The sequence below is a fragment of the Equus asinus genome, chromosome 23 (genome assembly GCF_041296235.1).
Source record: "Equus asinus isolate D_3611 breed Donkey chromosome 23, EquAss-T2T_v2, whole genome shotgun sequence".
In the NCBI taxonomy this organism is placed as follows: Eukaryota; Metazoa; Chordata; class Mammalia; order Perissodactyla; family Equidae; genus Equus; species Equus asinus.
The window spans coordinates 57,595,763-57,612,051 of record NC_091812.1 but is presented as its reverse complement, the minus strand read 5'-3'; the positions used below and the strand labels follow the sequence as shown (position 1 = coordinate 57,612,051).

Genomic DNA, 16,289 nt, shown 5'->3' with positions numbered 1-16,289 from the left:
TACTAGTAGTAGAAAGCTGAAAATGAAAGCTACTGTCTAAGGATAGTAAACATCCAGGGCTCATGAATTCCTAGCCAGGGAACACCAAGAACCAATGGGAAACATTCGGTTCACTCAGACTAAGGCTTTTGGAGGCATTAACAACTTTACTGAACTACTACTCAGTTCAAATGATCAACCACAGTCTCAGCATACTGATACAGCTTGCTTAGTTGTAAAGAGGAGGGGAGAAATAATTTGTTATTAATAACAAAATTGTGTATGATTAAGTTTTTTTAAAAAAATATATTATAGATGGGTTAAGATTAGCTCTGTAATAATGTCACCGTTCACTTACCTTACGGCAATAGTTTTTTGAGCAGGAAACAAAGAGAAAGTATTAGAGCTTGCAGAACACGTGATCTGGAATACCCCCAGGAGGGTGATGTGCATATAAATGTTATATAATGTATGTGAAGCAGCAGAAAAGCTAATGTCTGCTGAACCTGTGCTGGCCTAGGTTTCTAAGAAAGTCCTAGGTCCTTGTTGTGGCTGTCTTTGAAGTTGCACTCTTGAGAGACTGGTCAGGCATTAAAGGATTAGGAGGAAAGCCTGCATCCCAGGCTTTACAGGAATTTAACTATCATCTTATCTTTCCTTTTCTAAACTGAAGAGCATCTCCTATACAGACTCCAAACATTGCAATGTGGCCTCTCCTCCTGCCATTCCAATGAAATTTTCAATAAGATTATTTGATTCCTCAGTCATCAAATTCAAGGGGCAGTTTCCAGTTCTTATCTTACTCAGCAATATTTGACACTATTGATACATTCTTCTTTCTTTCAAATTTTTTTTCAAGTTTTTTGTTGCTGTGCGGGGCTTTTCTGATTTTTCCTACTTTCGTATCATTCCTTCTATGTCTTCTCTTCATGGTTTTCTCTTTCTTCTACATCTAAATTCTGGGTTCTGCTCTTAGTTGACATCAAATGCTACACTGCATCCAAGGAAATTTCGCTTATTCTCGTGGTTTAAGGACTCTGAAATTTGATCTTTTCCCTGATTTTCAGAGAGTTTTACCCAATTGCATGCTAGATATCTTCATGCAGATACCTTTCAAGACATCCATAATTAAACTCATCAATCTTCCCCTCAAAGTCTGTACCCCTCTGTAGTCCCTGTTACATTTGGAAGTCCTCCACCACACACTTATCATCCAAGTCAGAAACCTGGGAGATTCCCCTCTCCTGCTCCCCTCAAGTCCACACTCCTAGTTGCCATCAGATTGAGCTGGAAGACATATCTGGTCAACGTCTCCAGCTACACAGCTGGCCAGCTAGATAACATAGGACAGGGCTCCCACATATCTTAGCAGATTCCCAAGTTTCATACCCCCCCCCCCCATATCAGGGTTGTTAAGAAGAAAAGAGATAAGGGCACTAGTGAACTCCTCTATTTTGTGATTGCTCAGCTGGAGGATTAATATCTGAGCTGCCCATGAGAGGCAATGTATAGATGTGGGCAGTCCTAAGGTGAGGTGAAATATAGGGGTTGTTACCAAATCTATCCTTAGATATACTATCCTAGGAGAGGATAGATCATAGATGGGAGAAGTTAATCAGTATATCACACTGGAGGTACAAAGCAGGCAAGCAAAAGGGTCTAAGATAGTAAGGTCAAGAGTGAGGAGACCAAAGGAGAGGGGAAAGATGCTGATAAAAAGAGGGACTTTAGAGCTATCCTCAAATTCTGAGCATTTGATGGATCACAGTTCTCCACAATGTATTTATTCCAAATTTACCGAGTACTACCATGTGCCAGATAACATGACAGGTGCTAGGGGCACCAAAATCAACAAGACCGTTACCACTCTATCCTAGAAAGGCCTACAATCTATTAAGGAGGTTTTTACATAGAATGTTTCAAGTCAGCAAGGCACTTTAACAGCTAGTGTAGCAATTACAGAGATAAATAAGCTATTTTCCTTCAAGAAATTTATATTCTACTAAGACAAGTACCAAAAGTTTACCCTATAAATTCAGGCCTTTTTTCAGGCCTTTTTTGGGTATGGACTATTACAAAAGACCTGGGATACTGTAGAAAGGACACTAGGGCTTTTTGATACTCTCTGCTACAGCAAGCCTGCGGAGAAAGGGAGACAAATTCCTCCTGAACTACCAAGGGTCTGAGTTCTGCCACAACCGCCTTTGTCCTCACTGTCAGGAAGTTCATCTGACTCTTACTTCTCTACCATCAAATGATGCTCTCTTGACTCAGGCCACACAGAGCTATCTTGACTTTTATGCTCTGAGAAGTAGTGCTGACCCTGTAGAAGGTCTGATTATCATTGTCCAGAGCAGGCAGCTACCCCAAACTTCTCTCCTGATCAGCACACAACAAGCTACGTGAAGTGACTCCCCTGGCCTCAAGGCCCCCACTCGGCAGGCCTACTGATTTCAGGGGTGAAAGGCAGCAGAAAGCAAATAAAATTAGAGGATAAACCCCCAAGGACTTCTGCACATCCAGATTCTTCCCTTTCCAGCCCTTGGGTCCTTCTGGAGAAAGCTATGTCTCCCCATACCTTCCAGTGTTCCTGATGTGGCATGGTTTCAGTCTCACCATTCTATTCATTCTGTTCTTAGTGAGTTGCAGTTTTCTTTACACCTTTTTAAGTAAGATGCCAAAAAACTTAGGATTCCAAGCAGACTCTCACTTCCCACAGTCTAAATATTCACCTTTTTTGTTAATGCAATCTAGGATTTCAGCTGTTTTGGAGGCTATCTCACATTAATTCATAGTGAGCTATAACCTAACCCCCCTAACATTTTCACATATTTTAGTAAGCCAGGACATCTTCTCTTCCCTCACTCCTACTTCAATTTTAATTAGTTTTGGAGTCCTATTAAATTTCATTTTTTTACATTCAATCTCTATCTCTTACCTGCTTTTCACATATCATTATAGCAGTAATAAACTAGTATATCAAGTACTACTAAACTGTTATGTGAAAATGAGCACAAATAAGTTTAATGTTTTAAACTAACTTTTGGCTTTGGGCTTCACCCAACTTACCAATCATACGTTCTCAACAAAATGTTTTAAATTTTGGCAGGACAGTTTCTTTACAGCTATGTAGACAAGGTCTGGTAATTCTATTACTACACACTTGAGGCACTTTAAAAATATATAATAAAAGTTCTCTATTTAAAAGTTAAATTATTGCTAAAAGCCTCACCATTTCTAAAGAAAAGAAAAAAGACTATGTAGAATTTTGTTTCAACAGAGTAATGTCAATAAAATCAGACAATACAATGAGCAGTCTTTGGCATGTATTAAACACAGCATAAGTTCTTAATTATTTCTTAAAGCAGTGGTTATCAAACTTTAGCACGCATCAGAATCATCAGGGGGGTTTGTTGGAACACAAATTGCTAAGCCCTATCCCCAGGGTTTCACATTCAGTAGGTCTGGAGTGGAGCCCAAGAATTTTTCTTTCTTTTTTTTTTTTAAAGATTTTATTTTTCCTTTTGCTCCCCAAAGCCCCCCGGTATATAGTTGTGTATTTTTAGTTGTGGGTCCTCCTAGTTGTGGCATGTGGGATGCCGCCTCAGTGTGGCTTGATGAGAGGTGCCATGTCCACGCCCAGGAATCAAACTGGGGAAACCCTGGGCCACCACAGTGGAGCATGCGAACTTAACCACTTGGCCATGGGGCTGGCCCCAAGAATTTTTATTTCTAATAAGTTTCAGATGATGCTGATGAGCCCAGTGTGGAGACAATATCAGCACTCTACTGAAAGATACAAAGTGTAGTTTATAATCTCCAAACTGAACAATAAGCAACGATTCATTATTCTTCATTGAAAGCATACTGAGAAACTATAGAATAACAACGTATAAATTCCATTTGAAATCTCAGACATGAGAAGATAAATCACTTTGGAACTGATTAGATTATCCCGTGGGAAATACTTTCCAAAATACGTTTTGGGAAAATCTCCAGGAAAGTTATTCAAGTTTCAGTTTATAAATTAATAGCATTAATAATAACACCCAGAGCCAGTCCTGATGGCCTAGTGGTTAAAGTTCGGCACTCACTGCTTCAGTGGCCCAGGTTTGTTTCCTGGTCACAGAACCACACCACCTGTCTGTCAGTTGCCATGCTGTGGCCTTGGCTCACATAGAGAAACTAGAACAACTTACAACTAGGATATACAACCATGTACTGGGGCTTTGGGGAGCAAAACACCCCCCCAAAACAGCCAATAATGAACATTTATGTGCCCTTTTTAAACCCTATGCTATTCTGAGTCACATACACACACACTCCATTCATCTAATCCTCACAGTAACTCTAAGATGTAGGTAGGTACTGTTATTATCTCCATTTTAAACACGAGGAAACTATGGTACATAGAGGTCAAGTAGCATGTCCAAGATCAGGCAGTAAAATAGCACAGCCCAGATCTGAATCCAGGCATTTTGGTTGCAGAACCTCTGCTCTTAAATAACACTATTTGGTCTTTATAAATTCTATTTTACCTGACATAACCAAATAATAAAAGCTTCTAACCTAGGCCTTGGAACCACGTGTATGAAGAAGTATCCTCCCCACAAACCAAAGAAAAATGTTATGTTTTATATTTTTACTACTCTCGAAAGAAACATATAAACTATGGATATGTAAAGTGCAATGAGTTCATTCAGAGTTTAGGACAAGTAATAGCATTTTATGTGTACTTCTATTATGAAACTTATTTATCACATCACAGCAGTTAGATATTTAGATATCTGTGATATGGTGTATTAATAATCTCATGCTATTCAGTTTTACAACCTAATCAATCTTTGGGAAATATCATACTCTAAAAATGAAAGAATAATTTGTAGTGAGTAATAATGCCAAAAAATCCTTCTTGGGAAGACAAACGATTGTACTTTGTTGACTGTATTCATCAAGCCTAGTCTATGCCGACGTCCAGAAAATTAGCCCCACCTACTGGATCATGGGAGTACTACAAATTCAGGCCTTCGAGAACAGTGAACTGTCAGAGAAGTGTATACTATTCTGACTGACAAAAACTAAGAAATGAAATCTTAGAAAATGAAGAAATTTATACTAACTAGCATTGGTGACGGAGCACTTTCACATACTGCTGTTGGTTGTACAAAATGGTACAACCTTTTCTGGAAAGAAATTTGTAAAAACAATAAAAATTGTAAGCATTCTTTACAAAATTTCACTTCTTGAAATTTATCTTATAGAAATATACAAGGTAACAACTGTGTGTGACAAGGTTATTTACTGCAGCGTTGTGCTTAGCAGTGAAAAATTAATGTTAATGTAGATACAGCAAATACTATTTAACAGCAATAACAACGACGACGTGAGCTAACAGTTCCTGTGAGTGCTTAAAACGTGCTGGGCCTCATTCTCAGTCTGGCTTGAAAGCCCTGACATTGACTAGCATGCTCTGCATCTTAGAATGAAGCACACATCCTCCTATGGAAGGACGTACGTTCTATACAGCCAAATGAAAAGACTCAAGCTCAGAGAACTACACAGCATTATTCCATTTTTAAAAACACATGCTTGTTGATGTATAGAAAAAAGTCTAAAAGACTATAAACATCAAACTGTAAATAATGATTACCTCGGAAGACCAGGATGAGCATGAAGACACAGGAGATGACTTTTTACTTTATACACTTTTATATTCCTTGAATTTTTCACACTAAGTAAACACTAGATTTGTATAGGAAGCACACAGTTTTTAAAAATAAGTTAATTGGAGTCCTTAGAATAACTTTAACTAGTTTAAGCAAAATTTTTAAAAAGCTTTAAGGGGTAACCTCCTACGGGCTGAGGCTAACTGCACATGAGAATGGTCATTTGAAGCAAAACACACACACAAACCCGGAAAAGGCAGTACATTCAAGGTAATGAACACTCCCTAGAAATTCTGGGCAAGTGAAGTCTATAACTGCTAATTTCTTGATGAAGACAGCAGGTCGGATATGCACATCAAATTCCAATCCTCCCCCAAACTCCACTAAAACTATAGTAAAAAGAACTTGTAAAGGTAAAACTCTGAGGAATGAGGAAACCAGAAAAGGAAACAATAGCAATACAATTTTGGAAGCTGGATGCAGATGGACAAGTGGTAACTAATTCAGTCCACCTGAGAAAGCCTAAACCTCAGCTAGCATTAGGTAAAGCGGAGAACCAACTCAATTCCAAAAGGCTCAGGAATTTCGCATAGAAGACTGTTCACTTACCTTGTGCTCCTACTTTACGGGAGGCTTGTCATGTCCTAAAAAAGTAACACTGTTCTTTTCAGAATTTGATGTAAGATAGTGAAGAGTGAAGTAAGGGCCTGATTTGAATTAAGTGGATCAAGAAACACTCTGAAGGACCTTCAACAGGAGATCTATAAAGTATTTTTGTGGCGAGAATAAAAAATTTCTTGGTCAACAACTACCTTATCAAAAACAAACTACTCAGTTACATGTTAGAGGCAAACACTGAGGTAAAAGGATGCTTTTTGAAAATGATATCCTGTGTTGCATGAGAATATAGGCTACTATTACCTATTTTTTTGTTGTATTCCTTACCCAGAGCAACAATGATTTTTCCACCACTTTCCATTTCTCATGCAGAAGTAGCATTTTAAAAAGCAATAATTTAAGCACATATTTCATATTTGGCACTTCAGCTAAGAAAGGAGAAATCAGGGCGAATTTAAGAGAATTCAGGCTTTCCCAAAAAGTAGCATGGCATCTGCCAATAACGCTCTGCTTTTGATACAGTTTGTAGCCAAATTCTGACAGTCTAAACAACTTTCAATAGAGCTATTTCTCATTGCTTCTAGTTATCAAAAATAATAATAACAATTCCTTTTCTGCTAACATATAGAACAGTATACATATTTAAACCTAAATATTTTTAGAACCCATATAACAAAATTACCTGATTCACCAATAAAGTAAAACTACTATATGGGTGAAGTCTAGCAAATATTTAACATGATAGAATTAAATCCCCCAGCAGTTTAAAAAAAGTAATGATATCCTATTATAATGAACATTTTCCGTTATGAGATTGTCTTATGTTTTAAAATCACTTATGAAGACTAAGTAAAGATTTGAAAGCAAAGAAGCCCATGGAGAATTGGTCAAAAATCTAAGTGTATTATGAGGATTTTTTTCTGCCTTACTCCAGATTGTCACAGAAACTGATAACCAGCATCTAGGAACAATGAAGATTCCCATAGAGTAGTCAGATAACTGTTAACTGATTTTATTTAGTTAACCTTGAGACACAATTACTCAAGGTAACTTTTGGCGGATTATAACTTTGAGGACTTATCAAAATGAATATGATGCACTTGAGGAAGTCATTGGATTACAGGACCGTCATTAATACCTAGCAGAGAACACAACTGTACCTAACCCAGTATCTAAGGATGCCTCTGAATTTAGAATAAACTATGCAAACCTTTTTAAAGTTTATTTGAAGACTGAAAAATTGGAGCAACTAGTACTAACAAAGTCAGACATACATAAACATCATTTATGGTTTATATCCTATCTTAACCAGAACCCCTACAAGGCAAAGGTGGCCGAGTTGGCAAGACATGGAAGCAATCCAAGTGCCCACTGACCGATGATTGGATAAAGAAGATGTGGTATACATATACAATGGAATACTACCACTCAGCCATAAAAAAAAGACAAAACCATCCCATGTGCAACAATATGGACGGACCTGGAGGGTATTATGTTAAGCGAAATAAGCCAGACAGAGAAAGACAAACACCATATGACTTCACTCATATGTGGAAGATAAACAAACACAGGGACAAAGAGAACAGTTCAGTGGTTACCAGAGGAAGAGGGGTTGGTGGAGAGCACAGGGAGCAAAGGGGAGCACTTAAATTGGGACAGATAAGAAACAATGTACAACTGAAATATCACAATGATGTAAACTATTATGAACTCAATAATAAAAATAAAAGGGTGGCCTTGTTGGATTATAGACAGGTGCCATATATGGAAGAAGTCAGGTAGCATCTAAGAAATCAATAAAATGGGCCAGAAATGAAGCTGGGGGCAGAGACAAGTATGAACCAGAAAGTCAAAATAACTTAATTATCCTCCATACCTTAGGGAGTGAATTATCCACAATCTTGAGTCAAGGAACTGCTGAGAATGCAGATGTACATAAGAACCCACCACTTTACTGGAAATCACGAATCCAAGGCAGGAATCCTCTGGAAAGTACTAAAACCTTTGCTAACCAATCAAGTTCTCTCTGGAGAAGAGTGCATACGTACATCCTAAGAATTACGAGGGCCTGAAGAAGTGACCAGAGCACAACTTTCACCTTTAGTTCATTCTATAGATCCTTCTCTGCTAAAATATAGGACTGTTTAGTTCATTCCACAAACATTTATTGAGTGTTTATTTTACCAGACGTTTGTGTTGATGAAAGAGGTTACCAAAGTAAGTAAGACAGTCCCTGTCCTTGAGGACGTCTAGCCTAAGGGGAAAGACGAACATCTCATAGACAGTGTAACATAATGTGGCGAATGCAGTGATACATTTATGCACAGTGTGCTCTGGTAATTGGGGGGGGGTGGGGGGGGTGGGGAGGGGGTGTCACTCACTTAGCCCAGCCCAGAAATAGGTCAGGGAGGGAAGTTATGTTTAACATGCTGGATGAAATGATACCTGAGCTAGATCTTAAAAAAGGAGAAATTAGTAAGGTATTTAACAGTGAAAAGATCATTCAAAACAAGGAAAACAAATAGTAGGAGGAAAGGACTGAGCATGAAATAGTTTGATGTATGGTAAAGAGGGTGAGGTGTGGGGTACCACAAGTAGATTACTATTATAAGAATGTAAGGATAGAGATGATGAAGGTGAGAGAGGAGGTTGACAACATATAGGCCATATTACAGAGGGACTACAATGCTATGAAAAGAATCTTTTTTTGCTTAAAGATTTTATTTTTCCTTTTTCTCCCAAAGCCCCCCAGTACATAGTTGTGTATTTTTAGTTGTGGGTCCTTCTAGTTGTGGCAAGTGGGACGCCGCCCCAGCATGGCCTGATGAGTGGTGCTATGACCACGCCCAGGATCCGAACCAGTGAAACCCTGGGCCACCACAGCAGAGCATGCAAACCTAACCACTCAGCCATGGGGCTGGCCCCCATGCAAAGAATCTTGAACTTTATCTTGTAGGTCATGGGGAACCACTGTTAAGTAGGAGAATGACACAGAATCCCATTGTACATAAATTACTCTGGTAACACTGTGACGAGTGAAGCTGAGAAGGGGCTAGACTGGAGGTGGGGAGACCAGTTAGGAGGCTACTGCAAAGTTCAGGCAAGAAATAACGAGGTCCTGAACTAACAAGTAACCTTCTAACAAGTAACCTTTTAACAAAACCCCTGTGCTGTTGTACCAATAATTCAGGATGATCACAGTGTAGCAGAACAAGAAACTAAGGCACTGACATATGCGGACGTACATTTATACATAATATTTATATATCACATTTTTATATATACTCATATATAAATCCTTTTTGCTACTATTACATTATATTATAGATTATCTTTTTCTACATTACTAAAAAAGAACAAAGAAAGTTAGAAAACAAGGAGAATAGAAGCTAAAATTCAAAGCATTCTATTTATCTTGGAACTAGCAATTAATAATAAATTGTGACCCTCAAATGAGTTATTTTACTGCAAAAACAAGTTGACTGTTGCTAGCAATTTAAATTTAGGAAGAGGAAAATTATTTAGAATGTATCATATAAAGCATTTAAAATCAAGAATGTTATCAGATTTCTCAGAATAATTTAAGGTATTATAAAGAAAATCTAGACTACCAGATCTACATAAGTCAAAAGTAATAAAATAATTCAATAAAGAAAATAACTTGACCTTAGTCTTAACGATTTCTGATGAGCCTATCTTGCCATGTATACCATTTAATATTCATAAACCTTAGTGAGGGAGGACCATTATATTCATTTTGCAGACAAGAAAACAAAGCTCAAGTAAGTTTACTTACCTAGTAACTGGGACTTAAAGTTTGCCTGCCTTTAGATGCCTTATTTAAAGCCATTAGCAGTCATATGCAAAAATGACTATGTAAGCATTTCATAAGAATATTTTTATTTCATGAATGCAGTATGTCATATCAGAAAGCCAAGATTAGGCCAAGGCAATAGAACTAAGACTCTAGGGTCAAAGAGAACTTGGTTTAAATCTAGACTTTACCCTTTACTAGCTGTGGGAATCTGAGTAACTTCTCTGAGTTTCAAGTATAAAAGGGGTTCAGGTTTCAAAGGGTTCTTGCAAAGATCACCAAGTGCCCAGTCCGGGTAAATAATCAATCAATAGTCGCTAATGTTATTACTCCTAAATCAAGAAAAAGTATAAATAAAACTAAACTGCATTTAAAATTGAGGTAAAAAAATTAATTTAGGAATAGAATACCCTTTCCCTGCCATGAAGGTTTCGTTAGTCATACTAGGGATACAGGTATATGTACACTGTTTACAATACCATACCTAACTCAAGAATATACAGTCAATTCTTGATAATCCAGAACACATTAACTGGTTGGAGTTAATCTGTGACTAGAGTGCCAGGAGGAACCTTTCTCTCCCTTAGTAGAGAAGCTGAGTAAGGAAACTATAACACCCAACCTCCTCCCCTCATCCACACACACACTCCAGCTCCTGAAACCCCACCACAGCATTTCCACTTGTTCAGCCCCTAGGCTCCCCCAAGCCTTCTGGTCCCTGCTTTGATCTTCAAGTCTCACTGTTGGGGCAAGTTGGGAGAAGATCAGAATAATCAGTTCTTGCTATCTCATTACTAGGCCCCCGAGGGAATTAATTCTTTCTGGGTTATTTGTGATATTTGTGACTTGATCCTCGCTACGTCCCAACTCTACAAGTTATCCTATTTAACTCATAGTTGACCATGCTGAGGAAGTACAACCTAGAAACCTGTAACAATTTTAAACCATTTTACTTCATTTTTTTAAAAACCTGCTTTGCAAAACAAATTTTTATCAGTTTATAACCATTTTAAGTTATTTCAAGTTTTTATAGTTGGCTAAATAATGTAATATTAATTATAATATTTAGTATTATAGCAGTTTAGTATTTCAGTAAAGTTAGTGATATCATAAAGAATTAAATAATAAATTCCAGGTAAACAGTCCCCGAGGCTCAAGTTAACACTGTATTTATACTACTAAGTATCTGTTACTATGCATTGTAAAAATATCAGAAAAATTACCTTGGTGTTCTTCTAAATCCATGTCAAGTTGTCTAATTTCTTCATTAAATTGATTTATTTTTTCTCTTATATCTGTTAACCTGTTGAAAATATAATTTAATGAATTTATGACAGATAACTTAGATATTCAGTAAAAACAATTAATAATGCTATTAGGAAATCTTAAATCTTTTCTAAGCTGTATAAACAAAATGTAGAAATAATATGCCCTATTCTGAGGACAATAATACCAATTTAGAAGGAAAAATCTTTTCTAGATCTTCTTTCATGATTCTTATTTGGAGTATAAGTATACCCTGAGAATGTTAGGATACCTGACTTCAACAAGAGACCCTCCCCCAACCTTCTTTTGAACTTGACTTGCAATATTAAGAAAGTGAAAAATCTTTAGCAACTTTATTTCTGTAGGTTTACATAAACTTAACTAAGTTGGCAAATTAGTCTCAAAAATTAGAAAATAAGAGAAAATTCCATTGACAAAAGATTACATGGGTTAAAATTTTAACAAAAAGCAGTTGAACTTATTACAAAGCTACAGTAATCAAGACAGTGTGCTAGTAGAATAAGGATAGACATATATAGCAATGGAATAGAACTGTGAGTCCAGAAATAAGACCCTGTATCTACATACAACTGATTTTTGAGAAAGGTGCCAAGACAATAAAATAGGGAAAGAACATGAAATAACACTTGTTGAAAGAATATTTCAACAAATGGTGCTACAACAACCGGAAATATACACATACATATACAAAAGTTAACTCAAATTGGATCACAGATCTAAATGTAAGAGCTAAACTATAAAACTCTTAGAATGAAATATAGGCATAAATCTTCGTGACCTTGCATAGGCATTGGTTTCTTAGATATGACATCAAAAGCATAAGAAACAAAAGAAAAAATACATAAGCTGGACATCATCAAAATTTAAAACCTTTGTGCTTCATAGGAACCATCAACAAAGTGAAAAGACAACCCATAGAATAGGAGAAAAATTTTGCAAATTATTTATCTGATAAGAGACTTGTATCTAGAATGTATAAAATTCAAAAATAAAAGATAAGTAACCCAATTAAAAAGTGGGCAAAGGAGCTGAACAGACATTTCTCCAAAAGATATACATATGGCCAATAAGCACAGGTAAAGAAGTTGAGCATCATTAACCATTAGGGAAATGCAAATCAGAACCATATTGAGATACCACTTCACACCCATTAGGATGGCTATAATCAAAAAAGACAGACAACAACAAATGTTGGTGAGGACACGGAGAAATTAGAACCCTTATCCACTGGTGATGGAAATGTAAAATGGTGCAGCTGCTTTGGAAAATAGTCTGGCGGTTCCTCAAAAAGTAAATGTAGAGTTAAATATATGAGCCAGCAATTCTACTCCGAGGTATATACCCAAGAGAAGTGAAAACACATGTCCACATAAAAACTTGTACATGACTGTTCATACTAGCATGATCCATCATAGCCAAAAAACCGAAAACAATCCAAATGTCCATCAATTGATGAACTGATAAATAAATATGGTATATTCACACAATGGAATATTATTTGGCAATAAAAAGAAATTAAATACTGATCCATGCTACAACACAAATGAACCTTAAAAACATTATGCTAAGTGAAAGAATTCAAACACATTGGACCCATAGTATATGCTTCCATTTATATGAAATGTCCAGAACAGGCCAATCTACAGAGACATAAAGTAGAGTGGTTACCTAGGAATGGGCCGGGTGGGGGCGGGGAGGGGTGAGGATGAGAGGGGTGATGGTTAAGAAGTATGGGGTCTTATTAGGGTGACTGAACTATTCTAAAACTGACTGAGGTGATGGACTGAGGTGATGGTTGCATGACAATACACTAAAAACTTCTGAATTTCACACTTTAAATATGTGAATGGTATGTATTATCTCTTAATAAAGCTGTTTTTGAAAAGTAATTATATTATGTCATGGCTCCTAACTAAACTTTCAAAGAATATTTAAAGCTGCATCAATATTATCAGTGTGAACCAGAGAAAAAACAACTGTAACATGCACCTCTTGTACACTTAGAATGTAATTTAAAAGATGAGAAATGGATGTAAACGTCCTAGTGTAAATGTACTTACTGTCGCTCCATGCTGGCTATTTCCTGATTATCTTCTTTAACCTATAAAGGCACAAAAAGAAAACAGTATTTCAAGAATGACTCATCGTAAGGCTATCTTACAGAGAATATCCTTCTAAGGTATGTTGTACTAAAATGTCAAATCTAGTCTCTTGAAACTTATTTCTTAAAATTCAACCTTTGAAGTTAACAGGAACATAACTAAGGAACTATTCACAGATCTTTTTCCCTCTTCCTCAAAGGAAGGGTGCTGACTGATATACCCATACCTATCCACATGGCACCATGAGGTTAACAGCCCTTCAGGCCTGGATCAGTTTACATAAACATCTAGTATTTCTAAGACTGTCTCCTCCCCTAGCCCCGACACACACAAGGTTGGGTTGCCAGATTTAGCATTCCCTGTTACATCTGAATTTCAGAAAACAATGAATAACTTTTAGGATACGTATATACCATGTAATATTTGGAATATACTTATCCTTCTATATACACTTATTCTAAAAGAATAGTCATTGCTTATCTGAAATTCAATTTTAACTAGTCAATCTGTACTTTATCTGACAATCCTATCCCAGGATCACTCGCTCCTCCTCTGCCTCCAATAACCTCTTTCTAAAGAACTTCAGAGATTCTAGATTTTAACACCTTTCTAGAATGATTCTAATACTTAAATAGCTCCTGAGTTGATCCCTAAGGTTTTTCCAAACCCATTGGGTTCAATCTAAGATCACGAAGGAGTCCCATTTGTAGGTTCTTGACTGAAGCTGTTTCCAAATAGATACACGTTTCTCCTAAGGGCCCTAAAGTTAGGGTGTTTCAGGATAAACAATAAGCTAGTGATAACTCAGTACTAAGTTAAAGTCAGTCTTGGGGTAGCAAGAAAGCTACTGAATACATGTGACACGACCTTGTGACATATCGTGATTTCACAGGCTATTTTAATTCCACACAATTTTTCCTCATAAGGATCCAAAAGAAAAAAATGGCCAAAATATGTACAAATACCTCATAAAATTAATATTTAAGTTAAAAAACAGTTCATGTGAGAAATTATTTTCACTTAGATTTTCTTGGTCAAGTAGTTCATATGAATTTGATGAAGCTCACCTTTCACTGTTTTTTAAGACAATAAACTTAGTGGCTTTTGGTTCAATTCATATGCCTTAAATCAAACAAATCAACACATTTACCAAATGCTGACATATTAAAATAAGTATGTTTGTTTCTCCTACCTGCTTAAGTAATCTCTCTCTCTCTTCCATCGGAGATCCCATGCTTTTGTCTTCCGCAATCATTTGATCTCGATGGGACTCCAACTCATAAAGCTTTTCATGCAGCAATACAGCCTCCTGTTTTACCTGGGAGTGTGCTATTTCCTGGAGGAAACATTTAATTAGCATTTTATCTAAAACTATTACCAAATAGGTTTCGGTTTACAAGAATAAGCACAAATTTTAAACCACCAGCATCTTTAAATGCTATAAAGCACATTCCTAAACTAGAAGAAAAAAAATAAATTCCTGTATACTTTCATAAGCTATTTTCAGTCTAAGATTCACAAGAAGATGATAATCTTAACTTATTTTATTTTCTAAATATAAGACCTGAAAAAACACAGGACATCTCTACCAATGGAAAGATAACAAAGAAAATGTCACAACGTATGCACAACTTTACCCACAATATCCAATTCCACGTCCAAAGAACTGATCTCTAGAGGGAAGATATCTTCCCCTGAATGGGTCATATACACACTCCCACAAAGTTATGGGCTGAATACTGTCCCCTAAAAACATATGTTGAAGTCCTAAGGTCTAATACCTGTGAATGTGATCTAATTTGGAAATGAGGTCTTTGCAGAGTTAGTCAAGTTAAAATGAGGTCATTAGGGTAGACCCTAATCCAGTATGACTGGTGTCCTTATAAGAAGAGATAAGATACAGACAGAGACACAGAAGGAGAATGCCATGTGATGACACAGGCAGAGATGGAAGTGATGCAGCTGTAAGTCAAGGAACAAAAGCCAAGGATTGATGGCCACCACTGGAAGCTAGAAAGAGGCAAGGAAGGATTCTACCCAGAGTCTCAGAAACAGCATGGCTCTGCCAACACCCTGATTTTAGACTTCTGGCCTCTAGAACTGTGAGAAAATGGCTGTTGTTTTAAGCCATGCAGTTTCCGGTACTTAACTACAGCAGTGCTAGGAAACTAACACACACGAGTAGAACTGTTACTACATATTCACCACTGTTCTACTTTCACAGAGAGAAAATAAGGGAGGTGACAACTTTATTAGATAACCAAAAGAGCTAGGGATGTTGGTGGTGATGAGGGGGAGGGGGAGGAGGAAGGAAATGACATCTGAAGCTGTTACTTATGGAGCAGGCACCATATTCCATGTTTTTTATACACTCTGTCTAAAGCAACTCTAGAAGGGAGTACTATCACCTCTGTTTTACAGATGAGGAAACTGAGTATCTGGATCTAAATAACTTTTCTAAGTCAACAATGATATCTGAAACGAGGCCCACAGTATGAATAAGACCAGATTTTTAAGAGGGAAGACCTCATCTTTTTTGAAAGCAAAAGAGAACAAATCTTTAAAAGATGAAAAAGTGAACAATAGGAAATATTTGAAAGTCCATAGGCAAATGGTTATAGAGCTCATGTAGTGGATCAGCTTCAGCTAAAAAGGCAAAACAGGAAAACACACACAGGAGAAACACAGATATTTGAGGTATTCCTTTTCAGAGTATCTTCCTCTTCCTTCTGCTTAACCCTCCCATAGACTCATTCAAACTACATCTTGATAAAACTGTTCCTTAAGACTCAAGCTCATATTGATCCTTCACCTGACTTTATC

The 16,289-nt window shown here is 36.9% G+C and overlaps 1 protein-coding gene across 8 annotated transcripts in view; it reads right to left on the bottom strand.

Annotated features, from left to right (window-relative positions):
• IFT74 (intraflagellar transport 74) overlaps positions 1–16,289 on the bottom strand; it is an 89,923-nt gene that overhangs the window by 36,005 nt on the left and 37,629 nt on the right. For all 8 annotated transcript variants that reach the window (XR_011497450.1, XM_014853385.3, XM_070495828.1 and 5 more), the window contains exons 11-13: positions 14,659–14,802; positions 13,425–13,465; positions 11,301–11,380 (exon numbers count right to left, since the gene is read on the bottom strand). Coding sequence is in view for 7 of the 8 variants with exons in the window: in XM_014853385.3 (XP_014708871.3) it covers positions 11,301–11,380; positions 13,425–13,465; positions 14,659–14,802 (265 nt within the window). In the remaining variant the exon portion in view is untranslated. The remainder of the gene's footprint in view (positions 1–11,300; positions 11,381–13,424; positions 13,466–14,658; positions 14,803–16,289) is intronic.